Here is a 26,087-nt window from a genome sequence, read left to right on the forward strand (position 1 = left end):
TTGAATAATTTGATACTTGGCAATTGTTGTGCTCATGTTTAAGCTCTTGCATCATATACTTTGCACCTATTAGTGAAGAAATACTGTAGAGCTTGTTGACATTTGGTTTGCATGATTGGTCTCTCTAAGGTCTAGATATTTTCTGGTAAAAGTGTTTGAGCAACAAGGAAGACAGTGTAGAGTCTTATAATGCTTGCAATATGTTCTTATGTAAGTTTTGCTGTACCGGTTCATACTTGTGTTTGCTTCAAACAACCTTGCTAGCCTAAGCCTTGTATTGAGAGGGAATACTTCTCGTGCATCCAAATCCTTGAGCCAAAAACTATGCCATTTGTGTCCACCATACCTACCTACTACATGGTATTTTCTGCCATTCCAAAGTAAATTGCTTGAGTGCTACCTTTAAAATTCCGTTCTTTGTCTTTGCAATATATAGCTCATGGGAAAAATAGCCTAAAAACTATTGTGGTATTGAATATGTACTTATGTATCTTATTTCTTATAAGTTGCTTGTTGAGCGATAACCATGTTCCTGGGGACGCCATCAACTACCCTTTGTTGAATATCATGTGAGTTGCTATGCATGTTCGTCTTGTCTGAAGTAAGGGCAATTTACCATGAGTTGAATGGTTTGAGCATGCATATTGTTAGAGAAGAACATTGGGCCGCTAACTAAAGCCATGATCCATGGTGGAAGTTTCAGTTTGGACAACAATCCTCAATCTCTTATGAGAATATTATCTGTTGTTGAATGCTTATGCATTAAAGAGGAGTCCATTATCTGTTGTCTATGTTGTCCCGGTATGGATGTCTAAGTTGAGAATAATCAAAATCGAGAAATCCAACGCGAGCTTTCTCCTTAGACCTTTGTACAGGCGGCATAGAGGTACCCCTTTGTGATACTTGGTTAAAACATATATATTGCAATGATAATCCAGGTAATCCGAGCTAATTAGGACAAGGTGCGGGCACTATTGGTATACTATGCATGAGGCTTGCAACTTGTAGGACGTCTTATACATAATACATATGCTTTATTACTACCGTTGACAAAATTGTTTCTTGTTTTCAAAATAAAAGCTCTAGCACAAATATAGCAATCCATGCTTCCCACTTCGAAGGGCCATTCTTTTACTTTTATGTTGAGTCAGTTTACCCACTTCCTTCCATCTTAGAAGCAGACACTTGTGTCAACTGTGCATTGATTCTTACATACTTGCATGTTTGCATTCATCATATTACTTTGCATTGACAACTATCCATGAGATATACATGTTGAAAGTTGAAAGCAACCGCTGAAACTTAAACCTTCCTTTGTGTTGCTTCAATACCTTTACTTTGAATTTATTGCTTTATGAGTTAACTCTTATGCAAGACTTATTGATGCTTGTCTTGAAAGTACTATTCATGAAAAGTATTTGCTATATGATTCAGTTGTTTAATCATTGTCTTTACCATTGCTTTGAATCACTTCATTCATCTCATATGCTTTACAATAGTATGATCAAGATTATGTAAGTAGCATGTCACCTCAGAAATTATCTTTGTTATCGTTTACCTACTCGAGGACGAGTAGGAACTAAGCTTGGGGATGCTGATACGTCTCCAACGTATCTATAATTTCTGATGTTCCATGCTTGTTTTATGACAATACCTACATGTTTTGTTCACACTTTATGATGATTTTATGCGTTTTCCGGAACTAACCTATTGACGAGATGCCGAAGTGCCAGTTCCTGTTTTCTGCTGTTTTTGGTTTCAGAAATCCTAGTAAGGAAATATTCTCGGAATTGGACGAAATCAACGCCCAGCATCTTATAATTCCACGAAGCTTCCAGAACACCCGAGAGGGACCAGAGGAGAGCCACAGGGCCACCACACGTGTGGGCGGCGCGGCCCAAGGGGGGACGCCCCCCTATTGTGTGGCGCCCCCGTAACCCTTCCGACTCCGCCTCTTCGCCTATTTAAAGCTCCCTGACCTAAAACATCGACACGAATAAGCCACGGTACGAGAAACCTTCCAGAGCCGCCGCCATCGTGAAGCCAAGATCTGGGGGACAGGAGTCTCTGTTCCGGCACGCCGCCGGGACGGGGAAGTGCCCCCGGAAGGCATCTCCATCAACACCACCGCCATCTTCATCACCGCTGCTATCTCTCATGAGGAGGGAGTAGTTCTCCATCAAGGCTAAGGGCTGTACCGGTAGCTATGTGGTTAATCTCTCTTCCATGTACTTCAATACAATGATCTCATGAGCTGCCTTACATGATTGAGATTCATATGAGCTTTGTATCACTATTAATCTATGTGCTACTCTAGTGATGTTATTAAAGTACTCTATTCCTCCTCCATGATGTAATGGTGACAGTGTGTGCATCATGTAGTACTTGGCGTAGTTTATGATTGTGATCTCTTGTAGATTATGAAGTTAAGTATTACTATGATGGTATTGATGTGATCTATTCCTCCTTTCATAGTATGATGGTGATAGTGTGCATGCTATGTTAGTACTTGGTATAATTGCGTTGGTCTATCATGCACTCTAAGGTTATTTAAATATGAACATCGAATGTTGTGGAGCTTGTTAACTCCGGCGTTGAGGTGCTCTTGTAGCCCTACACAATTAATGGTGTGCATCATCCAACAAGAGAGTGTAGAGTGGTTTTATTATGTGATCAATGTTGAGAGTGTCCACTAGTGAAAGTATGATCCCTAGACCTTGTTTCCAAATACTGCAATCATCGCTTATTTACTGTTCTACTGCATCTGTACTTCCTGCAATATTACTACCATCAACTGCACGCCAGCAAGCTATTTTCTGGTGCCGTTACTACTGCTCATATTCATTCATACCACTTGTATTTCACTATCTCTTCGCCGAACTAGTGCACCTATACATCTGACAAGTGTATTAGGTGTGTTGGGGACACAAGAGACTTCTTGTATCGTGATTGCAGGGTTGCTTGATAGGGATATCTTTGACCTCTTCCTCCCTGAGTTCGATAAACCTTGGGTGATTCACTTACGGGAAACTTGCTGCTGTTCTACAAACCTCTGCTCTTGGAGGCCCAACACTGTCTACAGGAAAAGAAGTGTGAGTAGACATCACTGCCTTACATGATTGAGATCCATATGATGTAATCGATGTTGTGTTTGATGGGATCCGATGGATTGATCATTATGTTCAGTATATCTTATAAGTTTGTGAAGTATTTGTTGCCGTAATATTGTTATGTTTAATGTTTGTCGCTAGTGCACGAGTGGCATGATATTAGATCTAGGCTCTATAATTGTTGCTTAGATTGTATCTACAAATTGTATGCACATGTCTTTGTTAAGAACCCGAGGCCCCAAAGTGATCTTGAATTGGGATAATCGGAGGGGATGACTTTGATATGAGGATCAGATGTTTTCACCAAGTGTTAATGCTTTGCTCCGGTGCTCTATTAAAAGGAGTACCTTAATTACCATTAGTTTCCCTTGAGGCCCCGCTACAAACGAGTTGGTAGGACAAAAGATGTTATGCAAGTTTCTCATTGCGAGCACATATGACTATATATGGAAAACATGCCTACGATATTAATAGACTGGATATTTTGTCTTAATGCTAAATTCAATTCTGTAAATTGCCCAGCTGTAATTTGTTCACCCAACACTTGTTATCTGGAGAGTTGCCACTAGTGTAGATCGTCGGGAACCCCGATCTTTTATTTCATCATCATTGCTTTTCAATCAACTGCGCGCTGGGATATTTTCCAGTGCCATCTCCTCTGTGTTACTGCTACTGCTGTGTTACTATTGCTCTCATATTACTGTTGCATCACATTTCCCTGTCAACACGCCATCAAAGTAGTACCAACTATTTTCTGGCGCCGCATCATATTACCACTTCTTTCACATCACCCTGTTGCTAGTGCTTTTCCAGGTGCAGCTGAATTGACATCTCCGCTGTCAAGCCTTATAAGTATTCTTTGGCTCCCCTTGTGTCGAATCAACAATTTGGGTTTTACTTCCCTCGAAGACTGTTGCGATCCCCTATACTTTTGGGTCATCAAGGACCAACACTGATGCTCGAAAACACAAAGCGTGTGCGCGGGCTCCAGACAGTCCCATGGGCGGACACAACAGACACGGAAAAAGTGCGTGTGACGTAACAAAAAGTTAGCACAGGGAGGATTCGAAAAAATCGTTAGTGTATACTAGTTTTTCGCAAACAGGTCATGAAAGGAGAATAGTGTGCGGCTACTTTGCGAAGAGCCTTTGTTCTGGCTCTTCTCTTTTCTTCTCCCTATCACAAACGGTTGGTCATGACAGAGTCATGTGTAGATCTTTCACGAGGTTGCCCCCTCCCATTACGGCAACGAGTCGGCTTCCTCGGCGGCCAACATAAAGGCACCCACTACTGTAGTGCTGGCACACACTAGCATTATGGTAGACAAGCACTTCACTCCATCATGGTTCGCACCAAGAAGACCGCTCAGCTTTCCTACGTCGCGTAGTACCCGCATGCGAAGCGCCACCGTGTAGAGAAGGAGGCTCCGGTGGCGGAGCAGGCGCCTCCGGTGGTGGAGGATGAGCACTTTGGCTGGTCCTCGATGATGAAGGCGAAAGAAATCTTGAGGACGACGAAGACATAGCGACTGCGAGTGACGAAGATGAGTCGCCGCAGCTACTATGGCGGAAGGTGTTAGAGCCATGGCCCGAGGAGGAGGAGAATGAGTTTCTCGAGGAGCATGAGGTGCTCCTGGCATCCTTCGCGTACAAACGCGAGGAAGACAGAGACCGCGCGGAGATAGCCACCGCTGCCAATATCATCGTCATCCCCGACGACGACGAGTAGATTTAGGATCTAAATATATACGCAAATGTATGATATGTTCTTTTGGTGCTTTATAGTTTGTAAATTTATATATATTTAGAAGAACATCCCAATTGTGTGCGTACTTTTCTCATGGGGTTTTCCTGTTATTTACCGTTTGCAAAAATTATCACATCGCACACGCTTTCCACTAATCAGAATGTGTGCGAAAGTGTTGCAAACAGTTTCTTTGGTACCGGCCGTTTGTGAATGTTGCACATGATTTTCTCCCATATTCCTGTTTGCGATGTTCAGGTCCCGTTAGAGCCCATTTAGCGGAACTGTATCTAATAAAAGGGGACTAGCCATCTCTAGACCATACAACACTACCACAACAGTGGCCACATCCTCTTTTGTGCTTGCTAGTGTAGGATAACGTTGCATAGAAAACAAAAAAAAATTTCCTACGGCGAACACGCAATCCAAGCCAAGATGCAATCTAGAAGACGGTAGCAACGAGGGGGTATCGAGTCTCACCCTTGAAGAGATTCCAAAGCCTACAAGATGAGGCTCTTGTTGCTGCGGTAGACGATCACTTGCCGCTTGCAAAAGCGCGTAGAAGATCTTGATCACGATCGGTTCCGGCGCCACGAACGGGCAGCACCTCCGTACTCGGTCACACGTTCGGTTGTTGATGAAGACGACGTCCACCTCCCCGTTCCAGCGGGCAGCGGAAGTAGTAGCTCCTCTTGAATCCGACAGCACGACGGCATGGTGTCGGTGGCGGTGAAGAAGTCCGGCGGAGCTTCGCTAAGCTACGCGGGAGATATGGAGGAGAAGGGGGCGGCTAGGGTTTGGGAGGGGGTGGCCGGCCACTCAAGGGGGGCGGCCAGCTTGTCATCTTGGGGTTGGCCGGCCCCCTCCCTTGGCCCCTCATTGTATAGGTGGATCCCCAAGTGTTGGTGTCCAAGTCTTCGAATAAGACCCGAACCCAAAACCTTCCATAAGAGAGGGAAACCTTGCCCAACTAGGACTCCCACCAAAAGTGGGATTTCCACCTCCCATGTGGGGGGGTGGCCGGCCCCCTAAGAGGGAGTCCACTTGGGACTCCTCCCCACCTAGGGCTGGCCGGCCATGGAGGTGGAGTCCCATGTGGACTCCACCTTCCTTGGTGGTTTCTTCCAGACTTTTCTAGAACCTTCTAGAACCTTCCATAGAACCTTCCGCGACATTTTAATTCACATAAAATGACATCCTATATATGAATCTTATTCTCCGGACCATTCCGGAACTCCTCGTGATGTCCGGGATCTCATCCGGGACTCCGAACAAATATTCGAACTTCATTCCATATTCAAGTACTACCATTTCAACATCCAACTTTAAGTGTGTCACCCTACGGTTCGTGAACTATGCGGACATGGTTGAGTACTCACTCCGACCAATAACCAATAGCGGGATCTGGAGATCCATAATGGCTCCCACATATTCAACGATGACTTTAGTGATCGAATGAACCATTCACATACATTACCAATTCCCTTTGTCTCGCGATATTTTACTTGTCCGAGGTTTGATCTTTGGTATCACTCTATACCTTGTTCAACCCCGTCTTCTGACAAGTACTCTTTACTCGTACGGTGGTATGTGGTCTCTTATGAACTTATTCATATGCTTGCAAGACATTAGACGACATTCCACCGAGAGGGCCCAGAGTATATCTATCCGTCATCGGGATGGACAAATCCCACTGTTGATCCATATGCTTCAACTCATACTTTCCGGATACTTAATCCCACCTTTATAACCACCCATTTACGCAGTGGTGTTTGGTGTAATCAAAGTACCTTTCCGGTATAAGTGATTTACATGATCTCATGGTCATAAGGACTAGGTAACTATGTATCGAAAGCTTATAGCAAATAACTTAATGACGAGATCTTATGCTACGCTTAATTGGGTGTGTCCATTACATCATTCATATAATGATATAACCTTGTTATTAATAACATCCAATGTTCATGATTATGAAACTAATCATCCATTAATCAACAAGCTAGTTTAAGAGGCATACTAGGGACTTCTTGTTTGTCTACATATCACACATGTACTAATGTTTCGGTTAATACAATTATAGCATGATATATAAACATTTATCATAAACATAAAGATATAAATAATAACCACTTTATTATTGTCTCTAGGGCATATCTCCTTCAGTCTCCCACTTGCACTAGAGTCAATAATCTAGTTTACATTTGTAAAGATATAACACCTTGGCCTTCTGGTGCTTTATCATGTATTGCTCACGGGAGAGGTTTTTAGTCATCGGATCTGACACGCTCAGAAACGTATGTATTTTGTAATTCATTTGCGTCTCAACGCATCACTCATTTCCAAACGAGTTGGCATTATATATGTTTGATCTTCTGGTGGAACCTTAATTCCGCTGTCTGAAATATGTCACTTTATATTGTCACACACAATATAGCTTCAAAATTCTGACTCTGTCGGAACTACACCAAGTTCTCAAAGAACCTCTTGACTTAACATCCTTTGTCATTGTCAAAACAATGACATACTCTTCCTTCTTTTGTAGAATCCGTCACAATATTTAGAACTATTCTAAATCTAGCATAGACAACTTCTAGCTCATTGTGCTACCTTTTAAAACAACACTTAGTCTAATTTGAGATTGAAATTTTATTTTCATATGTGACAAAACAAATATCGGTGCAACATCTTACAGCGATTTGTTTGTCATTTCTCCATACAAAACTATATATATATATATTCTTGGTTCTTCTTAAGTACTTCAAGAATATTCTTACTGTTTTTCAATGATCATCTCATGAATCATTCTGGTATATGCTCATAACATTTTAGAGCACAAGATATCTGATTGTGTACATATTATTCGTGATCTAAAGTCACTCATGTGTTTTTACTCATTGAGTGTCATATACACTCAAGTCTTGTTAAAACTTCACATGATAAGAACATCTTCTTAATATTTCTATATTGAACTATTTCAATATCCATTCTATGTACTTTGACTTAAACTTATTTTGTGTTTCAATCTATCTTCATAGATCTTGACACTAAATTTGTTTCAGTCCATATCCTTTCATTGAAGTTTAATTTTCAATGAAACCTTTTAATCAAGTATATAATTACATCATTTATAACCAACTATATGTCATCTACATAAAGTATTATAAATATGTCTTAGCGCTCCCACTTAATTTCTTGCAAATGCAAGCCTCTTCATCGTTTCTGATGAAATCAAAAACTCTTTGACTATTTCATCTGGTGAAGATTCTAACTCCGCGATACTTACTTCATCCAATTGAAGTTCGTATACCTATCTAGTATTCCACGGACCAGCAAAACTCTTGGTTGTATCTTGTATACACCTTTAATACACACTTCTGTTAAGTAGTGTATTTTGCCACTCTACTAACATATCTCATAAAAGAAATATGTAGTGATTACTAGAATAATCCACATAGACTATAAGCATTGCTACGGAAGATTTAATCTTATCGTAGTCAGCTCTTTGAACTTTGTCGTAAACAACTTTTCGACAAGTTGAGCTTCTTCAAGGATATTTCATCCAAGTCCATCAATTTCATAGATCCATTTACTTTCAAAAAGTATTCATCTATCTTGGATTTCATGGCGTATAGCCATTTTAACGGAGTCAGGGCCCATCATAACTTCTTTGTTTGTAGTTGGTTTATTATTGTTCAAAATCAATCCTTTGTCCACAAATCTTTTATTTGATCACAAAGTAAACCATACCTACAAGGTTCAATATGTACTTTGATCTCCATGGCTAAAACACTTTGTAGTCATGGGAGCCATGATCGTCGTAGCCGCTTCCGAAACCAATTCCGATGCTGCGCTACTCTGATCATTATGCTCAGGTTCATAAACCTTATCAAATTATATTGTCCTCCCACTCAAAAACTTCACTAGAAACAATTTCTTGGAAATAAGAAACATTGTCAAACACTTTTGTCTTTGTCTCGTGGGAAGAATTCCCAATTAAATCTCTGGGATAACCAACAAAGACATTCATCCGATTTTGGTTGAAAACTCTTAGACCAAAATTTAAAGAAAGGACTATTAAGGTTTATACCCATGCCATAACTCGTATGGTGTCATTTCAACGGATCATGATGATGCTCTATTCAGTGTAAAAGCGGTAGTCACTAAAGCATAATTCACAAAAATATAATGGCGTCATAATATTTTATCTCATCATTAATCCAACAAGGTTTGGATACATATCTCGGATACTATATCATCATTATGATACTCCAAGAAATGTGAGTTGTAGAACAATTTCATAACTTTCTTAGATGTTCGCTAAAACTCGTAATTCAAATATTTCCACCATGATCCAATCATAGATATTTGATTTTTCTATTACGATGATTTCCACTTCATGCTGAAATTTATTTGAATCCTATTCAAATGTTTCAAACTTTTCCGTATTGAATATATGCACATATATACTCAATTCATTGTTTGAAAGTTTTCATGAAGTAGAAGAATCTTCCGCACACACAACTATGCCCGATGAACCATATACATCATCATGTATTTTTCACTAAGTTAGTTGCCCATTCAACTCTTGGCCTATGAACGGTATTTTAATCATTCTCTTTAGAAAAGATTTGCAAGCACCAAATGATTCAAAAAATCAAATGACTCCAGAAATCCATTTGCATGGAGTTTCTTCATGTGTTCCTTTCTAACATGACCTAAATGGCGGTTCCACAAATAAGTGGAATTCAAATCATTTGCCTTATGGCATTTTAGCGTCAGTGTTATGTATGTGTGTCTCACCATTAAGATTTATAATAACTTATCCATCGTACATGGAGTAATGTCATAATTTAAACAACTCATTGTTTTTATTTGACCAGAGCAAAATAACAATTTATTAAGCTCTTTATTATAAATTCTAAGGGCTAGATAGAATGCCAATGACGAACATAATAACACTTTATTTTTGTTCTGACGTGCATTCCTATTCATATTCCTTGTCGATCACTTAGGCCATTGTATTCTTGTATTGCGTTGTTTTGTATGACACTTCATACCAACCAATATGGTACAAATACCCAAGAATTTCATTGTGAGACCTAACTAGGAATACAACCATAACATGTATATCATTTATATACACCTGAGCTAGACATTCTAGTCTTTTCTTTCTTTCTGCCAATAATCTTTTGTAGTTTCTCTTTTAGCTTTCCTCATTATTCAGAAAAACATATCAACATCATTAACTTCTAGGTTTGTTGGTCAAATACCAATAACCTTGAGGTTCTTACTTTGAAGTTGATCATCATATGACAAGTGTTCCAGATTTCACTATTAGTAACTTTGTAATATGATGAACAGTTTCACTCATAATTTTATCCATCATATCATGACGACTTTCCGAGACCATGTCTGTACATGCTAGGCTCGTAAAGTTTTAACCTTGGTATTTGCATATGCAAATCTAGCTTGCACCCGTTTTATGCACACGTAGAATCTATCACACCCGATCATCACGTGATGCTTCAAAACGACGAGTCTTAGTAACGGTGCATATTTAAGGATGGTCACTTCATGGATATGCGAATATCGTTAGTGCCCCAATAGTTGGAGGATTGTGACGCCTTGCGTCTTCAACCTTCGTACATTCCCATAAAACTTATGAGTTTATGTAGTCTCACCAAACTTTATTCTATCATCTTGCAATAAGGTCTTAGATATCACATATATCTCATACCTTGATTATTTCTGAAAACTAAATTTTCAGCTCCTTACTTTTCAAACAGATTTGAACTTCAAGTTTCACGGAGACAAGATAACTTTAGGTACTAATTGAAACCATAGCTCTTTGAATCAACAATGTGAGGTTTACTAAAAGTTTGCAATAGGACTTAATCAATTCTTGATTCTTTAACAATACGGTACCAATCCGTAAAGTTTCTTGTCAGATTTTAACAGTATTTCTATCTCAATTACAAGACTAGCGCATGGTAGAAAACGGATGCCAATACTACAAAATTAATTCAAAATACTACTCAGACTATGTTTATGATAATTAGTTCATGTTTTAATCTAATTACTAATGAACTCCCACTTAATACAACATCCCTCATAGTTGTTAAGTGGTACACGATCCAAATTCACTACACCAAAAACCGATCATCACGTGAGATGATGTAGCTTCAATGGTGAACATCAACGTGTTGATCATATCATCCATATGACTCGTGTTCAACCTTTCGGTTTCCGTTGTCCCGAGGCCATGTCTGTACATGCTAGGCTCGTCAAGCAAACCCAAGTATTCCGCGTGTGCAACATGGCTTACACCCGTTGTATGTGAATCGTTGAATCTATCACATCCGATCATCACGAGATGCTTCGAAACGACGAACTGTTACAACGGTGCATACGAGGGAAGAACACTTTATTATCTTGATATTAATGTGAGGGATCATCTTATAATGCTACCGTCGCGATCTAAGCAAAATAAGATGCATAAAAGGATTAACATCACATGCAGTTCATATGTGATATGATATGGCCCTTTTGTCTTTGCGCCTTCGATCTTCATCTCCAAAGCACGGACATGTTCTCCATCATCAACGAGCATGATCTCCATCATTGTCGGCATAGCGTCAAGGTTCATGGCGCCGTCTTCATGGTTGTTCACCTCATGTAGCAACTATTACAACTACTTTGAAATACTACTCAACATGAAAATTAAAGACAACCATAAGGCTCCTGCCGGTTGCCATAATACAATAATGATCATCTCATACATATTCATCATCATATTATGGCCATATCACATCACCAAACCCTGCAAAAACAAGTTAGACGTCTCTAATTTGGTTTGCATATTTTACGTGGTTTAGGGTTTTCGAGAGAGATCTAATCTACCTACGAATATGAACCACAACGGTGATACTAATGTTTTCAATAGAAGAGTAAGTTGAATCTTCACTATAGTAGGAGAGACAGACACCCGCAAAGCCTCTTATGCAATACAAGTTGCATGTCGAACGAGGAACAAGTCTCATGAACGCGGTCATGTAAAGTTAGTCCGAGCCGCTTCATCCCACTATGCCACAAAGATGCAAAGTACTCAAACTAAAGATAACAAGAGCATCAACGCCCACAAAACCATTGTGTTCTACTCGTGCAACCATCTATGCATAGACACGGCTCTGATACCACTGTAGGATAACGTTGCATAGAAAACAAAAAAAATTTCCTACGGCGAACACGCAATCCAAGCCAAGATGCAATCTAGAAGACGGTAGCAACGAGGGGGTATCGAGTCTCACCCTTGAAGAGATTCCAAAGCCTACAAGATGAGGCTCTTGTTGCTGCGGTAGACGATCACTTGCCGCTTGCAAAAGCGCGTAGAAGATCTTGATCACGATCGGTTCCGGCGCCACGAACGGGCAGCACCTCCGTACTCGGTCACACGTTCGGTTGTTGATGAAGACGACGTCCACCTCCCCGTTCCAGCGGGCAGCGGAAGTAGTAGCTCCTCTTGAATCCGACAGCACGACGGCGTGGTGTCGGTGGCGGTGAAGAAGTCCGGCGGAGCTTCGCTAAGCTACGCGGGAGATATGGAGGAGAAGGGGGCGGCTAGGGTTTGGGAGGGGGTGGCCGGCCACTCAAGGGGGGCGGCCAGCTTGTCGTCTTGGGGTTGGCCGGCCCCCTCCCTTGGCCCCTCATTATATAGGTGGATCCCCAAGTGTTGGTGTCCAAGTCTTCGAATAAGACCCGAACCCAAAACCTTCCATAAGAGAGGGAAACCTTGCCCAACTAGGACTCCCACCAAAAGTGGGATTTCCACCTCCCATGTGGGGGGGTGGCCGGCCCCCTAAGAGGGAGTCCACTGGGGACTCCTCCCCACCTAGGGCTGGCCGGCCATGGAGGTGGAGTCCCATGTGGACTCCACCTTCCTTGGTGGTTTCTTCTGGACTTTTCTAGAACCTTCTAGAACCTTCCATAGAACCTTCCGCGACATTTTAATTCACATAAAATGACATCCTATATATGAATCTTATTCTCCGGACCATTCCGGAACTCCTCGTGATGTCCGGGATCTCATCCGGGACTCCGAACAAATATTCGAACTTCATTCCATATTCAAGTACTACCATTTCAACATCCAACTTTAAGTGTGTCACCCTACGGTTCGTGAACTATGCGGACATGGTTGAGTACTCACTCCGACCAATAACCAATAGCGGGATCTGGAGATCCATAATGGCTCCCACATATTCAACGATGACTTTAGTGATCGAATGAACCATTCACATACATTACCAATTCCCTTTGTCTCGCGATATTTTACTTGTCCGAGGTTTGATCTTTGGTATCACTCTATACCTTGTTCAACCTCGTCTCCTGACAAGTACTCTTTACTCGTACCGTGGTATGTGGTCTCTTATGAACTTATTCATATGCTTGCAAGACATTAGACGACATTCCACCGAGAGGGCCCAGAGTATATCTATCCGTCATCGGGATGGACAAATCCCACTGTTGATCCATATGCTTCAACTCATACTTTCCGGATACTTAATCCCACCTTTATAACCACCCATTTACGCAGTGGTGTTTGGTGTAATCAAAGTACCTTTCCGGTATAAGTGATTTACATGATCTCATGGTCATAAGGACTAGGTAACTATGTATCGAAAGCTTATAGCAAATAACTTAATGACGAGATCTTATGCTACGCTTAATTGGGTGTGTCCATTACATCATTCATATAATGATATAACCTTGTTATTAATAACATCCAATGTTCATGATTATGAAACTAATCATCCATTAATCAACAAGCTAGTTTAAGAGGCATACTAGGGACTTCTTGTTTGTCTACATATCACACATGTACTAATGTTTCGGTTAATACAATTATAGCATGATATATAAACATTTATCATAAACATAAAGATATAAATAATAACCACTTTATTATTGTCTCTAGGGCATATCTCCTTCAGCTAGCTATGCCAAAAGGTGCATATGGTTAGAGCTAATGCCGGCGAGGTGTTGCATCGCACATCCACGTCGGCGATGCGCTGCATCTGCATCATCACGTCTTGTTAATCGATGCGAGTGGAAATGCACGGCCTCCCGACCCAGTAGGTACCGGCGCCTCCGCTGTTCCATCGCAAAGAATATTTGATAACTTGTTATTTAGTTAGCTTGTTAGATCTATCTATGCATGGTTAATTTGTTATTGAATTAACTTGTTAGATCTATGTATGCACAGTTTATTTGTTATTTAGTTGACTTGTTAGATCTATCTATATGCACGGTTGATTTGTTATTTAGTTTACTATTATGATAGTTTTATATTTTGGATCTGGCTATCCACTATATTTACTAAATATTGTATTTCTAATTACTTCACATCTATAGATTTTTTGTTAACTGAACTTGCATAATAATGAACTTGTATAATCTTGTATGGTTGTGTTAGATCTACATATGAATTAGGTCGACTGTGTATTACCATCTATGATATTTTTTTATATATATTTGTATTATACTAGGGATCTTATCTAAAGGTATAATTGTTGCACCCTCATGGGCTCTCACAGCGATTTAAGCATGTGGACCGTCGGATCTTTCCATCAGGCACATCCCGTCCGTTCGTTCTAAGCTGTGAGCAAAGGTGCTGGTTGGTCCTCCTGCTAGATAAAGCCATGCAACAGCCATGTGTTACCCGCCTGAGACTACTCGTGGGTCCCACCTTTGGCCGGGTCCACTCGTCGGTCGCTGCGGCTGGGAGTTGGTTTGGTCAGGCGTGGCATTAGCCAGTGGAAAAGATCTCCACCAGGGGCAATTTTGGGTTTTCCTCCTCCCAGTCTGAGACAAAACCAGAGAATCCCACAACAAACCCTACCCATTCGTCCTCCTCTCTCCTCACGCACCACCCTCCGCATCCCGCCGCCGCCCGTGCCCTGGCTCCTCTTCTGCGCCGGCGCCGGCGCCCCTGCCTCCTCCTCTGCGCCGCCGCCCCCGCTCTGCCTCCTCCCGTGCTCAACGCCAGCTCGCCCATCCCTGGTCCTCCCCGTCGAGCTTGCCGCCGCCAAGGCCGCCGCTGCTCCTCCTCCCCGCCCTCCGTCGGCATTGGAGACAACGGCGAGGTTTGGAGCAGCGGGGGACTTCGTGCCTCTTCTGAGCTGCTTGGTGTGGAGTCCGTGGTTGAGCTCCTCTCCATCATCCTCTTGTCTGAGGCCACCAAGGTCGTCCTCATCCTCCCCAACCACGACCAGACAAGGTCCCCCGCTTCCTTCTTCTCTTGGCTGGCCAGCCCTGTCTCATCCAGAGCCTGCTGAGGGGAGAGAAGGACATGCTCTGCAACCTCCATCCCTGGCCCCTCTACATGGAGCTGCGGCCAGCCAGGTTCATCTTCCTGTGGCCCATCTCTCCACCTCCCCTTTGCTGATTCGAGGTACTCACTCCTCTCTTCCTCTTGATTTGCCTCATCCCCTCTCTCTTCCAGTCCCATAATTTATGTTTTTGTTTTGGTTTTGTGCAGATATGTTTTGTATCTATGCATATGAACTGTTTGAGGAAATGTCTAAGCAGGCTGCATATGTACTGTTTGAGGAAATGTATAAGCAGGCTGCAGGTACAAGATATCTACCTTTTTAGTGTTGTACTGTCGTCTTTTCTGTTTAATTGATCGCACATTTTATAATGCATGTTGGTTGCTCTGATTCTTCCTCAGATAGAGGAGGGCCATCAATATCTTTGAGAGAAGCTGGTGCCATTGAGAAGCATCTTTGAGAGAAGCAGGCACTGTAGAGAACATGTACTTTACATTGGGTGAGAAATTTATTCTTGTGCGGGATTGTGCAGATTGTGACATTTATCTAGGTTCATCTCTGAAATCAAGTTATAACTCAGATCTCATTCTACATGAGCTACCGTGAATTTTATCCTTTCGCACTTTAGGTTGTTGCTATATGGAAGTTGGTTGAGATTTCCTGTCACAATTCCATGAACATTTTTTCTTGCCTCCATTAATCATAGAGATCTTGGTTCATAAACTGTTTATTTGTTATTGGAACTACAATTTGTTGATTTTCTGTCCATCAAATTTCTAATTATGATACTGTATATAATTTTTCAAATAAATTTATGTGGTATTGTGAGAAGATGAAGCTGAATATTTCTAGACGTGTATTTTGGAATTCTAGATCTGTCCCACATGGCAATCTTTTAAATAGGTAGTTTTAAAGATGACAACCGACAAGAAGAGTCACTTCTACCTTGCAATATTGAGCTCAGATATGATGCATATTTGACTCGGTAATCTGTGTGCTTATATGCAACTTTGAAGTTTTATTTTGTAGCCTGAAGGTGCTACTACAAAAGTGTGGCTTGAGTACAAAAAATGCATTCTTTGGGAGAGCCCCCGCAGGTGCATATTTATTTGTTGGTTTACATCAAACCCCATCGAAACCATGTTTAGACCCATGTTTAGTTTTATGCTTTTCATATTTCAAGAAGCGGGTAGTGGCTAAAAACTAGCTGTAGCAGGTAATGGCTTAAAATATCACTGTGTATGTGGAAACTATTATTTTTCTTACGAATTTTATATGTATATCTTCGCTCGGTTATGCAGGTTGCTTACTACTATTTTCCATTTTATGCTCGTATTTATTGAGTCAAATTGACACAAAGATTTGTGGTTATCATGCAAATCGATTGCTGTCAGGTGAGCATTACATGTTTACAGTATGCACCAAATCAGTGACATGGTCTAAATTCAATCTACATATGGTCCTCAGGTAATTAAAGCAGAGATTGGTTGCTTGACTATAAAAGATGACAAGATTGATTCAAAAGTTGTACATGATCAGCTTTGTTATGACTTTGTGTGATTGCTTTCCGCCTTATGGTTGCAGTTAGAGTTTGTTTTCGTGTTGGAGAAAATTAAAGACACTGATTTTGATCTATGTGCTTTCACTAGGCTATTAAAGGTGCACCCGTGCAGCAGGATGTTATGGTTCTAGGGAAGGGCTGGCAACATAGTGGAGGAGGTATGGCCCTGCAAATGAGATGGCATGTCTCTTGGTGAGGTAGTCCCAATATTCAGGAGAGCATCTTTTTTGTTTCTCCATCTTCAAGTGACCTTTCTATGATTCAGTTTTGTTTCTCCATTTTGCTCCTTCGTCCGAGCTGTTGTTGTTTGTCTCACAATCTTCAAGGACCGCTGCCAGAAGAGAAGGTGAATACTAGACAATCGATTGAGTATTAGATTTGTTAGTTTGCCCCACAATCTCGAATGTTCTGGCTAACCAATTTTACACTGTGCCAGTTATGTGTGAAGGCGGCTTCTTGATAATAATGTTTTACCTCAGGGTATGCTGGCCTTCTTTTCGATCAATGACATCAAGGTTCAGAGGTAGCATAACATGCACACACACTGAAGTGAATAATCACTTAGTTATTATTAGTCATGTACAAAACAGTGGTTGCCACTTTACCAATTTAAAATCCACTAGAGCACATATTCTTATAAGATAATTTCAGGTGTAAACAAAATAGACTTGCTATGATTCCAGTAGTTTGTTCTTATTTTATTTCTTCCGATTACTTGCTGGATAGAAATATATAATAGAAGAAAGTGGAATTAAAGATACTTTCATATAAAGATAAAATAAGATAATAGCAGAAAGTACAAATCTGGTTTTGTTGTATTTAAGCCACTAAGTCATGAAAAGCTTTTTTTTTTGAATTCTTAGCAATATCTTACTGCTTAGAGGTGATGGTTGCAGCTGTATACTACTGTAATCATGTTGGACATGTCAACATAAAAAGCAAGCAATAATTAGTAGTAGGAAGATCTCTTTAGTTAAATGATGCATAGAATACATGTTTTTAGGATACTAATCCCCTTGTTTGCAAATTAGCATCCTGGATGAAGGGTTGATCTTGCAGTTAGTCTGAATAAGTGCATAATATTTCACATTTTTTCAGAAAACAGGAGACAAGGACGATTTAGTTGGAATCAGTTAAAAAATGGGCCTCACAACTTCGAGAGCAACATTAAAGTGTCTTGATAAAGGTTTGGCAAGCTGACCTCAAATTTAGAGGGTAAGATAAAGAAATGGTTTAGTTTTAACATTGTTCATATTGTTGTTCCCTTCGAAGTACAGAGCTATCCTTTTGCCAGGTCAATTTTTTAAATAATCTCCACACAAATGAGCTATGTATCAATATGGTCAAGGATACTGACGCTGAACTATTTTCTATGCAGTACAGACCATAAACTTACTTGCAGCATGCCAGCAAAAGTGGTTTCTGCCCTCTGAAACTGCATGCTGACAGTGACCGGTTGGTCCTTCTCCGCCCCTTTCAGTGTTTCAGACAGCCATATCCTCTAGCAAATTCCGGTTGGATTGGCTCAAGGAACAAAACCAGATGAGATCTCTACTGCAAAAGTATGTGCAATACTGCCTGTTTATATCCTATAATATTATCTACTCATATCACTTCAAAACGACATAATATTTGGAAATGATATCCGCTGGCTTAGCCCAATGTGTATATGTCGTGCATGTGTATAGATACTTGGCCAACTGAAAATTGTACCTTCTGAATTTATCTGTAACACAGCTTTCCCTGGACATTGGCTGCAAATGTTCACCACTCAACATATCTATACATACCAGGACCATTTTGGATGGAAAGCTACCTGTTTAGTTTATGCTACGGTAAATTTATGCGAACTGTTTGATGCACTACATTTTATCAGTAATGGCGTGTGGAAGTTGAGTTTGGTCATCACTTGGTGTTTCACTTAATCACTGCTGTGAATGCAGGGCTAAGATGGCATTAAAATAGGTAGCTTTGTACATTTGCAAAATATAGCTACTTTGATCGGTGTTTAGGCTATCTGCAGAAAATAACTGTTGTGTTCAATGTTTAAGTACCTGTCAGGACTTAGGACTGGATAAAAGAAGAGAACACGTCTGAAACCAAGTGTTTGAGGACGGCAGTGCAGCAGTTAGCGTGTTGTGTTTTTTGGCGAATTTTTTTTAAATAATACGAATTTTTTATATAATTCCAGAAATAGCGCGCGATTTCAAAAAATTCCAAAAGTGTGACCCGGTCGGTCAGCAGCTGACCGATCGGTCACTAGTAGTCCGACTGGCAGTCGGCTGCTGCTGCTTGTCAGAGGGCAGAAGTAGTTGGTCGATAGCTGACCAATTGGTCAGCTACCGACCAATTGGTCAGCTACCGACCGACCACTGCATGGATTTTTAGGTTTATTATTGGCACTTCTCCCCCATTATTTTCTGGCCATATCTTCTCCCTCTCCCGTTCACACCGCCGTGTTTCCCTCCTGCCCTTGTCGCCACCCTTCCCGCCACTTCTTCCCGCCATTCCTTCCCGCCACCATCTCCCGCCACCATCTCCCGCTATATTTTCTCGCCACGCTCTCGGATTTTTTCCTATAAAAGCAGGCATCGACACTCATAGCAGCAGAAGTGCTACTATCTCTCTTTTTTTTCTGTTGGCTCACCCTTGGCCGTCATGAGTGTGCCGTGCTCTGACCAGGAGTTTAGGCCGGTGAAGGCGAAGGCTGCAAGTTTGCCCCCGGATGTGACTGCGGAGCGGTGTTGGTGCGGCCGTCTTGCTAAGGTTAAGCAGGTGGAGGATTTCTCCGACCAGTTCGGCATGAAATTTTTTATGTGTGCGAGCTATGAGCATGATCCACCCCGTAGTTCAGCTTCGTCGTCCACCAGGCCGCCGGTATGTTTCGACATAATTTTATGTAGGCATAAATTTATTTATGAATGTGATTTAATGTTACTATTTGTGTTGCAGTCTCCCCCGCCCCTATGCAAATGGTTTCACTGGATAGACACGGAGCAGCCAGATTGGGCGCGCCAGGAGGTTGAGGAGAAACACCGGCGTGCGTGGGCAACGTTCTTTGAGGAGGAGCGTAGAGAAAAGGTTCGTGCAAATGAAAAGGCAGAGCGAGAGAGGCAGATACAGAAACTAAGGGCGGAACAAGCTCGTAATCGCGAGGTGAATCAGAAGAGGATGGATGATGAGGCTGCACGTAGGTTTGCAGAGGAAGATGTGCGTAAGGAGGCTCGTGAAGCGGAGAGAAAGAGACTAAGGGAAAGAGCTGCTGAGGCGCAAGTGGCAGAAGAACGCGGCGACAAGTCTGGAAAATGGCCACGGTGGACGCAGGGAAAGTAGAGTGATGTGACCTACTGGCTATGTATCTTAATTTCAGTTATAGTTTGTCGTTGTATCTTAAATTCTGTTGTAGTGATAAGCCGTATTTTAAATTCAGCTGCAATGTATCTTAATTTCAGTTTTAGTACTAATGTGAAATGAATTTGCCGCAAAAATGTTGTGTCAGAAATTTTGGCTCGTTTGTTTCCCGCCAATTTTTCCCGCCCAATTTTTCCCGCTCAATCTTCCCGCCATTTATTCCCGCCCAAATCTGCCGCCACTTTTTCCCGCCTAATTTTTCCCGCTCACATCTTCCCGGCGGCCTGGTGGACGACGAAGCTGAACTACAGGGTGGATCATGCTCATAGCTCGCACACATGAAAAATTTCATGCCGAACGAATCGGAGAAATCCTCCACCTGCTTAACCTTAGCAAGACGGCCGCACCAACACCGCTCCGCAGTCACACCCGGGGGCAAACTTGCAGCCTTCGCCTTCACCGGCCTTAACTCCTGGTCAGAGCACGGCACACTCATGATGGCTAAGGGTGAGCCAACAGAAAAAATAGAGAGATAGAAGCACTTGTGCAGCGATGAGTGTCGATGCCTGCTTTTATAGGGAAAAATCCGAGAGCGTGGCGGGAAAATATAGCGAGAGATGGTGGCGGGATAAATTTGGCGGGAGATGGTGGCGGGATAAATTTGGCGGGAGATGGTGGCGGGAAGAAGTGGCGGGAAGGGTGGCGGGATAAATTTGGCGGGAGATGGTGGCGGGAAGAAGTGGCGGGAAGGGTGGCGGGATAAATTTGGCGGGAGGGAAATACAGCGGTGTGAACGGGAGCGGGAGAAGATATGGCGGGAAAATAATGGGGAGAAGTGCCAGCAGATATCCCTCGTTTATAATAAATCCATGTAGGGGTGGCTGGCCAATTGGTCTGTAGCTGACCAATTGGTCAGTAGCTGACCAATTGGTCAGCTATCGACCAATTACTTTTGGGCCTGCCAGGGGCTGAGCAGCCGACTTGTAATCGGCCGGCTACTGACCGATCGGTCAGTAGCTAACCGACTGGGTCACACTTTTGGAATTTTTTGAAATCGCGCGCTATTCCTGGAATTATATAAAAAATTCGTATTATTTAAAAAAAATTCGCGTGTTTTTTGTTTATTAACAAGCCTATAGTACAGTTGCTAAAAGCTATCTTTTGCTTCGCCTGTTTTCTCTGATATCTGTTGTAATCAGCTAATTTAGTACAACCTAGGCCTTCCGTGTATCCAGTTCTGAGATTGCTATTTTAATTTCAGCCTATTAAAGTTGTATAGAGACCAAGGATGGGCATGATAATCTAGGCGAACGTAAAACTGTTGGCTCTACAAGTGTTCGGTTCAGTTCAGAAAAAGTTGCCGGCTGTAGAAAAAAATTACCGTGCTTAATTCGGCAGAGGAAAGAGGAACGTACTGAAATCGATTTTTTTTCTTCTGCTCGGCCACAGCCCTCCGCTCTCCTTGGTTTCTAAACGATGTTGTTGCCCTCTCCAGCAGGCTGGCTTTACACCCCTATGCGCGCGGCCTCTAGATTTTTGGGCGGAGCTACCTCTGCATCACTCACCAGCAGGGCCTGCTCACCAGCTGTGAAGGATGACAACCTGCAATATAATTGAGGCTCACTGCAGCACGCACCACAATGGCGCTGGAACCTGCAAGCTTCGTCAAGCTTTAGGAGCTTCTCTGCTAGGTACACCTGCTAGCATGCTATCTTGTCCGAACACCATCTCATGGAAGTCTGTTTTGGCAGTATACATTTTTTCTCTTGCCCTTTGGTCATGTGAGCCAGGTGAACTGTTACAAATTTTGATTTCTACATCCAGTCCAAGAACCATCTTGATTTTAACCAAGGTTTGGACTACTGGCATTTTGTGAAGTCGGTTTTATCCTTAGAATAAAATGGTACTGCCCTTCTTGAAATGTGAAAGTGTTGATACGCCATGTCTTGTTTGTTTGCAGTTCTATAAATAGCGAGGGATCAAGCAACCATTTCGACCTTGAGGTGAACATTCCGAATGAGATGGACATTGGTGTGAAAGGGAGACATGGGAGATTCGATTGCAGACCTTAGCAGTTGTGGCTTAATGTGATCTAACCTGTTCCCTTCAGATTTGCATATGATTTTGTTATAGAGTCTTTTTCTAACATCATGTTATTCTGGGTTCAAGTGTACGCAATACAAATGGCCTTTGCCTTTTCTTCGCTCTTTCCAGAATTTTATCATTCTTATGGACCATCGGTCCATTGTTGTGGCTTAGTTTTCTAGCTTAGTGCTATCTAATTGGTAGGCTATATATGATATGTGTGGGTCCTGAAAACTCACAAGAGCTATAATTCTTTTATCTACTAACTGATAAGTTGGAATAGTATATGTTCCGTGTGCATCATGAAACTTACAAGTCTCACTATTTTATCACCGTTATACGAAATAAACATTGGCATGAGCTCCACGGGATCATGCGCCAAGGCGCACATTTAAATCTATTTCTTCTACATACATTTTCCTTGGCCTGGATGATACTTGTTTTGAATAATATAACTTGGAATATTTTTTATTTCCTATGGTTAGCATGTGCTCTATTCCCCTAGGCGGTAGTTTCTCTTGCCATGTCCTCATGTATATTTGTGTTATAAAGTCAGCTTAGCGAATTCGCTTTTGTTTATTTCAGGGGGTGTTGCGGCCGAAGGATGTATCTACGTTTGTCTTTCCGTCAGGTAGATCTTTCTCTTTATTTTTCTGCATCTTTACATAGCTTATTTTATTAATATATATTTGCACAGTACACTATTTGCCTATTGTTGACCTTTCACAAAATATTTACAATTGGTACAAACGCTCAAAAAAAAGAAATTAGCCTTAGCTGACAGTTGGTTCTTGTTGTCAATGTGCTCTTACTTTCCTTCGGTTGGAAGAAAAAAATTTATATAACTCATTGTATTGTTTGACAGCTTTGAGACAAATATAAGAGCTCTGTTTCCTACGACTTTCACTTGTCTGTAGCCACCTATTTGTATGCATCTATTAGTTAAATGGATTTTATCATAGATGGCTAAATGAACAAGCGACCTAGCCAAAAAAAGTTCACCATTTAGGTCCATGTTTCATTTAGGGACTTTGCGGTATTGTTGACTGGTTCTATTTAAATAAATCAGCTAGCTATGCTGACCTTTCCTGCTAATGGGTGTGATTTTGCATTGTATGTACAGATCTTTGACTTGTCTCAGCCAATTATCTTCCATCGATTGTTTTATTTGTCCTAGAATATATCCATGCTCACTGGGATTAAGAGATAAAATTGTGTGACCATTTTCAGATTCTCAAAATGTCACATGTCCTACAAGTAATTCTAGGGAAATAAGGATACATGGGTTATTTAAGTAAATTCTTGCATATATACTTGCAAGTATCTGTATTCTTGGTATCTTACTGTATATTCTTGCATATATGTTTCCGAGTCACAGCTAATGTTTGGTTTTCTTGGAGTAAATTGCTTCTACCTATAAAATGAACACACATGTATGTGAGATTCCTTGAGAATCATTTTTGCTAGGGAGATTCTTCCAGCATTCTGTCAGTAAATAATAATGGACATGTAAGTGAGGTTTCAGCGTTCGTGCGAACATTAGTCAAACACTAGCTTATTAGTACCCATTTACATCGTCTTGTGTCATTAAGACGGAGCACTAAACCAACAAACAGGTCAGCTCTGGTTGCATCCTATGTGAAAACACCTGTGGTTGTATCGCACTATATTAAATATGATTTAGCATGGATAAAAAGGTGGCAGAAGAGGTCACGTTCATAGGTTAGCTAAAGAAAAGAAGATAGTGTTGTCTTTGTTTCTCATGTGCTTCCTTTCTATGTCCATACTCCATGTTCATTCTATTTATGGTCTGACTATTGCACTGACCGCAACGGCCAGGTGCTAAAATTTGATCTGTGATAGTGCTTTTGTGGAAACACGTTGAGGTTCCTTGGACAAATCGAGTCAGTTGCCATCGTTGTTGGCACCACTGTCCGAGATTATTCCTGTACCTGTTCTTTATTTCATTAGACATGCTGACATGGTATCATTTCTGTGTTAAGGTAAAAGGGGTCTAGCCAGCGGGAAAGCATGTAGATGGTACATCAATATAAACATGCAGATATAATTGCCTTTACTGCTAGGTATAACATTTTGTCCTGGTTTGTCGATGCTCTAATATTGAGTGATGTTGACAGATTTTTTTTATCTTCTTTCAGTGGTCTACTAAATTGAGCCCATCGTAGAATCTTTGTTGGCTATCAATATGCACTGCGTCACCGGTAAGCGATAGAGGAAATTCCTCGCTGAATTGATCAAATTTAATCTCCTGCATGCGACCGTTTGGAGAAACGTCTGGAGAAAATGAGGACGAGCTACTGTTCCTAAAATTAGAACTAAGGTTGCATCTATAAAATTGATTTGTACTCATGTTGTGTTATTGTGTAAGGTTGTTTATAGCCTTTTCAGTTCAGCTATTTTGTTCCTTTTGAATAGCTTTTGACACGCAATGTGTTATCACCCCTTATGTGATTAGGTTACAATGATATGTTTGTACTAATTATGTTTATGGTGCTCTCTTTCTTTCTTAGCTTAGTATATATGTCATACAAAACATTGATTAATGCCAAAGGCCAGGGCTGCTTCTTACTGTGTATTTGATTTGGCTCACATTTGATTGGTAGTTCATTTACCTTTCGTTTGTAGTGGTGTCGACTTGTGTGTTGTGGCCTCTGATGACTAGAATTTCATGTGGGATGGGATTTCCCATCAGTCCCGCCTCCCATCCCATCCCCCTAATCCCGCTCATCCCTCTAAGGTAATTCACTAATCCCGTACGGGCCAAGTGGGACAAGCCCAACCAGGCCATGGGCAGCCCACGTGTCCCTACCGTCAGCGATCCTTATCAGAGTCAGATCCCCACGTCGCTGTTGCTGCAGCAAGAGAACTTGAAGGTGAACATGGTCTGCGCCATGGCGTCCTGCACCTGGAGCACCTGGTGCTCTCCTGACACCGCACGCGCGCCAGCAACCGCCTCCCCCTCGCCGCGCCCGGCGCCGTGCCGCCGTGAGCACGCTTTATACAGCTCACCAGAGTCAAACCCCAGATACTATGCGCGCGACGAGAGTGCCACAGTATCTCCCCCTCGCCACGCCCGCGTGATTCCGCCTCGCCTCCGCGCGAGACCCGGCGCGGCCTCCTCCGCGCGATTCCGCTCCGGCGAAGCGGGCCGATTTGGCGGACCGAGGGGATGGGAGATCTGGCGGGGGCAGGGAGATGGTGAGAACGAGCCGGAGCGGCTCGGGCCGCGTCGCGCAGAGTGCCGGCGCCGTGCCCGGGAGCCCGCGGCATCAGCGGCACAGCGCAGGTGGTGGGCGGCCTCGGCCACAAACCCATCCCTCGACCGGGCCGCGCGCGCCTTCTGCCTCGCCTCCGCAGCGCTCGCCTCTCCTGCGCTCATGGCGGCAAGTTCTTATGCCTCTGCAGTCTGCACGCTTTCTTTATCGGGACCAGTGGGACATCCCAAACAAGTCCGATTAGTTTATATCTTGATGGGATAAGAGGGACGTGGGACAACGGGATAGGAGGGACGTGGGGACAGTGGGAGGCGGACGTCCCATGCCCATCCCACCTGAAACTCCGCTGATGACCTTCCTTCGGTTGCTCTTGATACACCAAGAATCTTAGTTACTTTAATATATTTCCCCATTTTACTGATTGTAATAGGTGTTTGCTATTCTGATAGTGATTTCTTATGCTTTATTCCTTTTGAGAAACCTTCACTTTTGTAGAACCTAAAAAACGTATTAAGCACTTCATTTTTTTTATCGTTGTTATATAAAAAATAAACCGGCGCGTACTCTACGGGATCGTGCGCCAAGGCGCACATTTAAATCTAGTTTCGGTAACACTGCATAAGAACAAGGTAAGGGGATGCACGCTACGTCGTATTGTTTCTCCCTGTTCTTT

The 26,087-nt window shown here is 42.1% G+C and overlaps 2 protein-coding genes and 1 long non-coding RNA gene across 4 annotated transcripts in view; all 3 read left to right on the forward strand.

The window, feature by feature from the left end:
• Positions 1 to 15,748, forward strand: part of LOC127315742 (uncharacterized) — a 40,261-nt gene extending 24,513 nt beyond the window's left edge. Inside the window, exons 6-8 of the mRNA XM_071824013.1 lie at positions 14,714 to 15,303; positions 15,391 to 15,483; positions 15,583 to 15,748. Of these exons, the coding sequence (XP_071680114.1) occupies positions 14,714 to 15,303; positions 15,391 to 15,483; positions 15,583 to 15,641 (742 nt within the window). The 3' untranslated portion in view covers positions 15,642 to 15,748. The remainder of the gene's footprint in view (positions 1 to 14,713; positions 15,304 to 15,390; positions 15,484 to 15,582) is intronic.
• A 165-nt stretch (positions 15,749 to 15,913) lies between these two features.
• On the forward strand, positions 15,914 to 18,387 carry LOC139830147 (uncharacterized). Of its 2 annotated transcripts, XR_011748500.1 has the most exons (6): positions 15,914 to 16,575; positions 16,649 to 16,735; positions 16,831 to 17,088; positions 17,179 to 17,265; positions 17,841 to 17,957; positions 18,121 to 18,387. It is a non-coding gene; the product is annotated as an uncharacterized lncRNA (long non-coding RNA). The 2 variants fall into 2 exon arrangements; XR_011748499.1 differs by having other exon boundaries at positions 15,914 to 16,735.
• A 507-nt stretch (positions 18,388 to 18,894) lies between these two features.
• Positions 18,895 to 20,230, forward strand: LOC127315087 (uncharacterized). Its single transcript, XM_051345617.2, has 2 exons — positions 18,895 to 19,619; positions 19,695 to 20,230. The coding sequence occupies exons 1-2, from the start codon at positions 19,401 to 19,403 to the stop codon at positions 20,073 to 20,075; spliced, it is 600 nt and encodes a 199-aa protein (XP_051201577.1). The 5' UTR covers positions 18,895 to 19,400; the 3' UTR covers positions 20,076 to 20,230.
• The last annotated feature ends 5,857 nt before the right edge of the window (positions 20,231 to 26,087 follow it).

This window comes from Lolium perenne, chromosome 7 (assembly GCF_019359855.2).
Source record: "Lolium perenne isolate Kyuss_39 chromosome 7, Kyuss_2.0, whole genome shotgun sequence".
Lineage (NCBI taxonomy): Eukaryota > Viridiplantae > Streptophyta > Magnoliopsida > Poales > Poaceae > Lolium > Lolium perenne.

Coding starts and splice junctions, on each gene's coding strand:
- LOC127315087 (XM_051345617.2), top strand. CDS start 19,401: ATGAGTGTGCCGTGCTCTGACCAGGAGTTTAGGCCGGTGAAGGCGAAG. Junction 19,620..19,694: donor CGTCGTCCACCAGGCCGCCG/GTATGTTTCGAC, acceptor TTTGTGTTGCAG/TCTCCCCCGCCCCTATGCAA.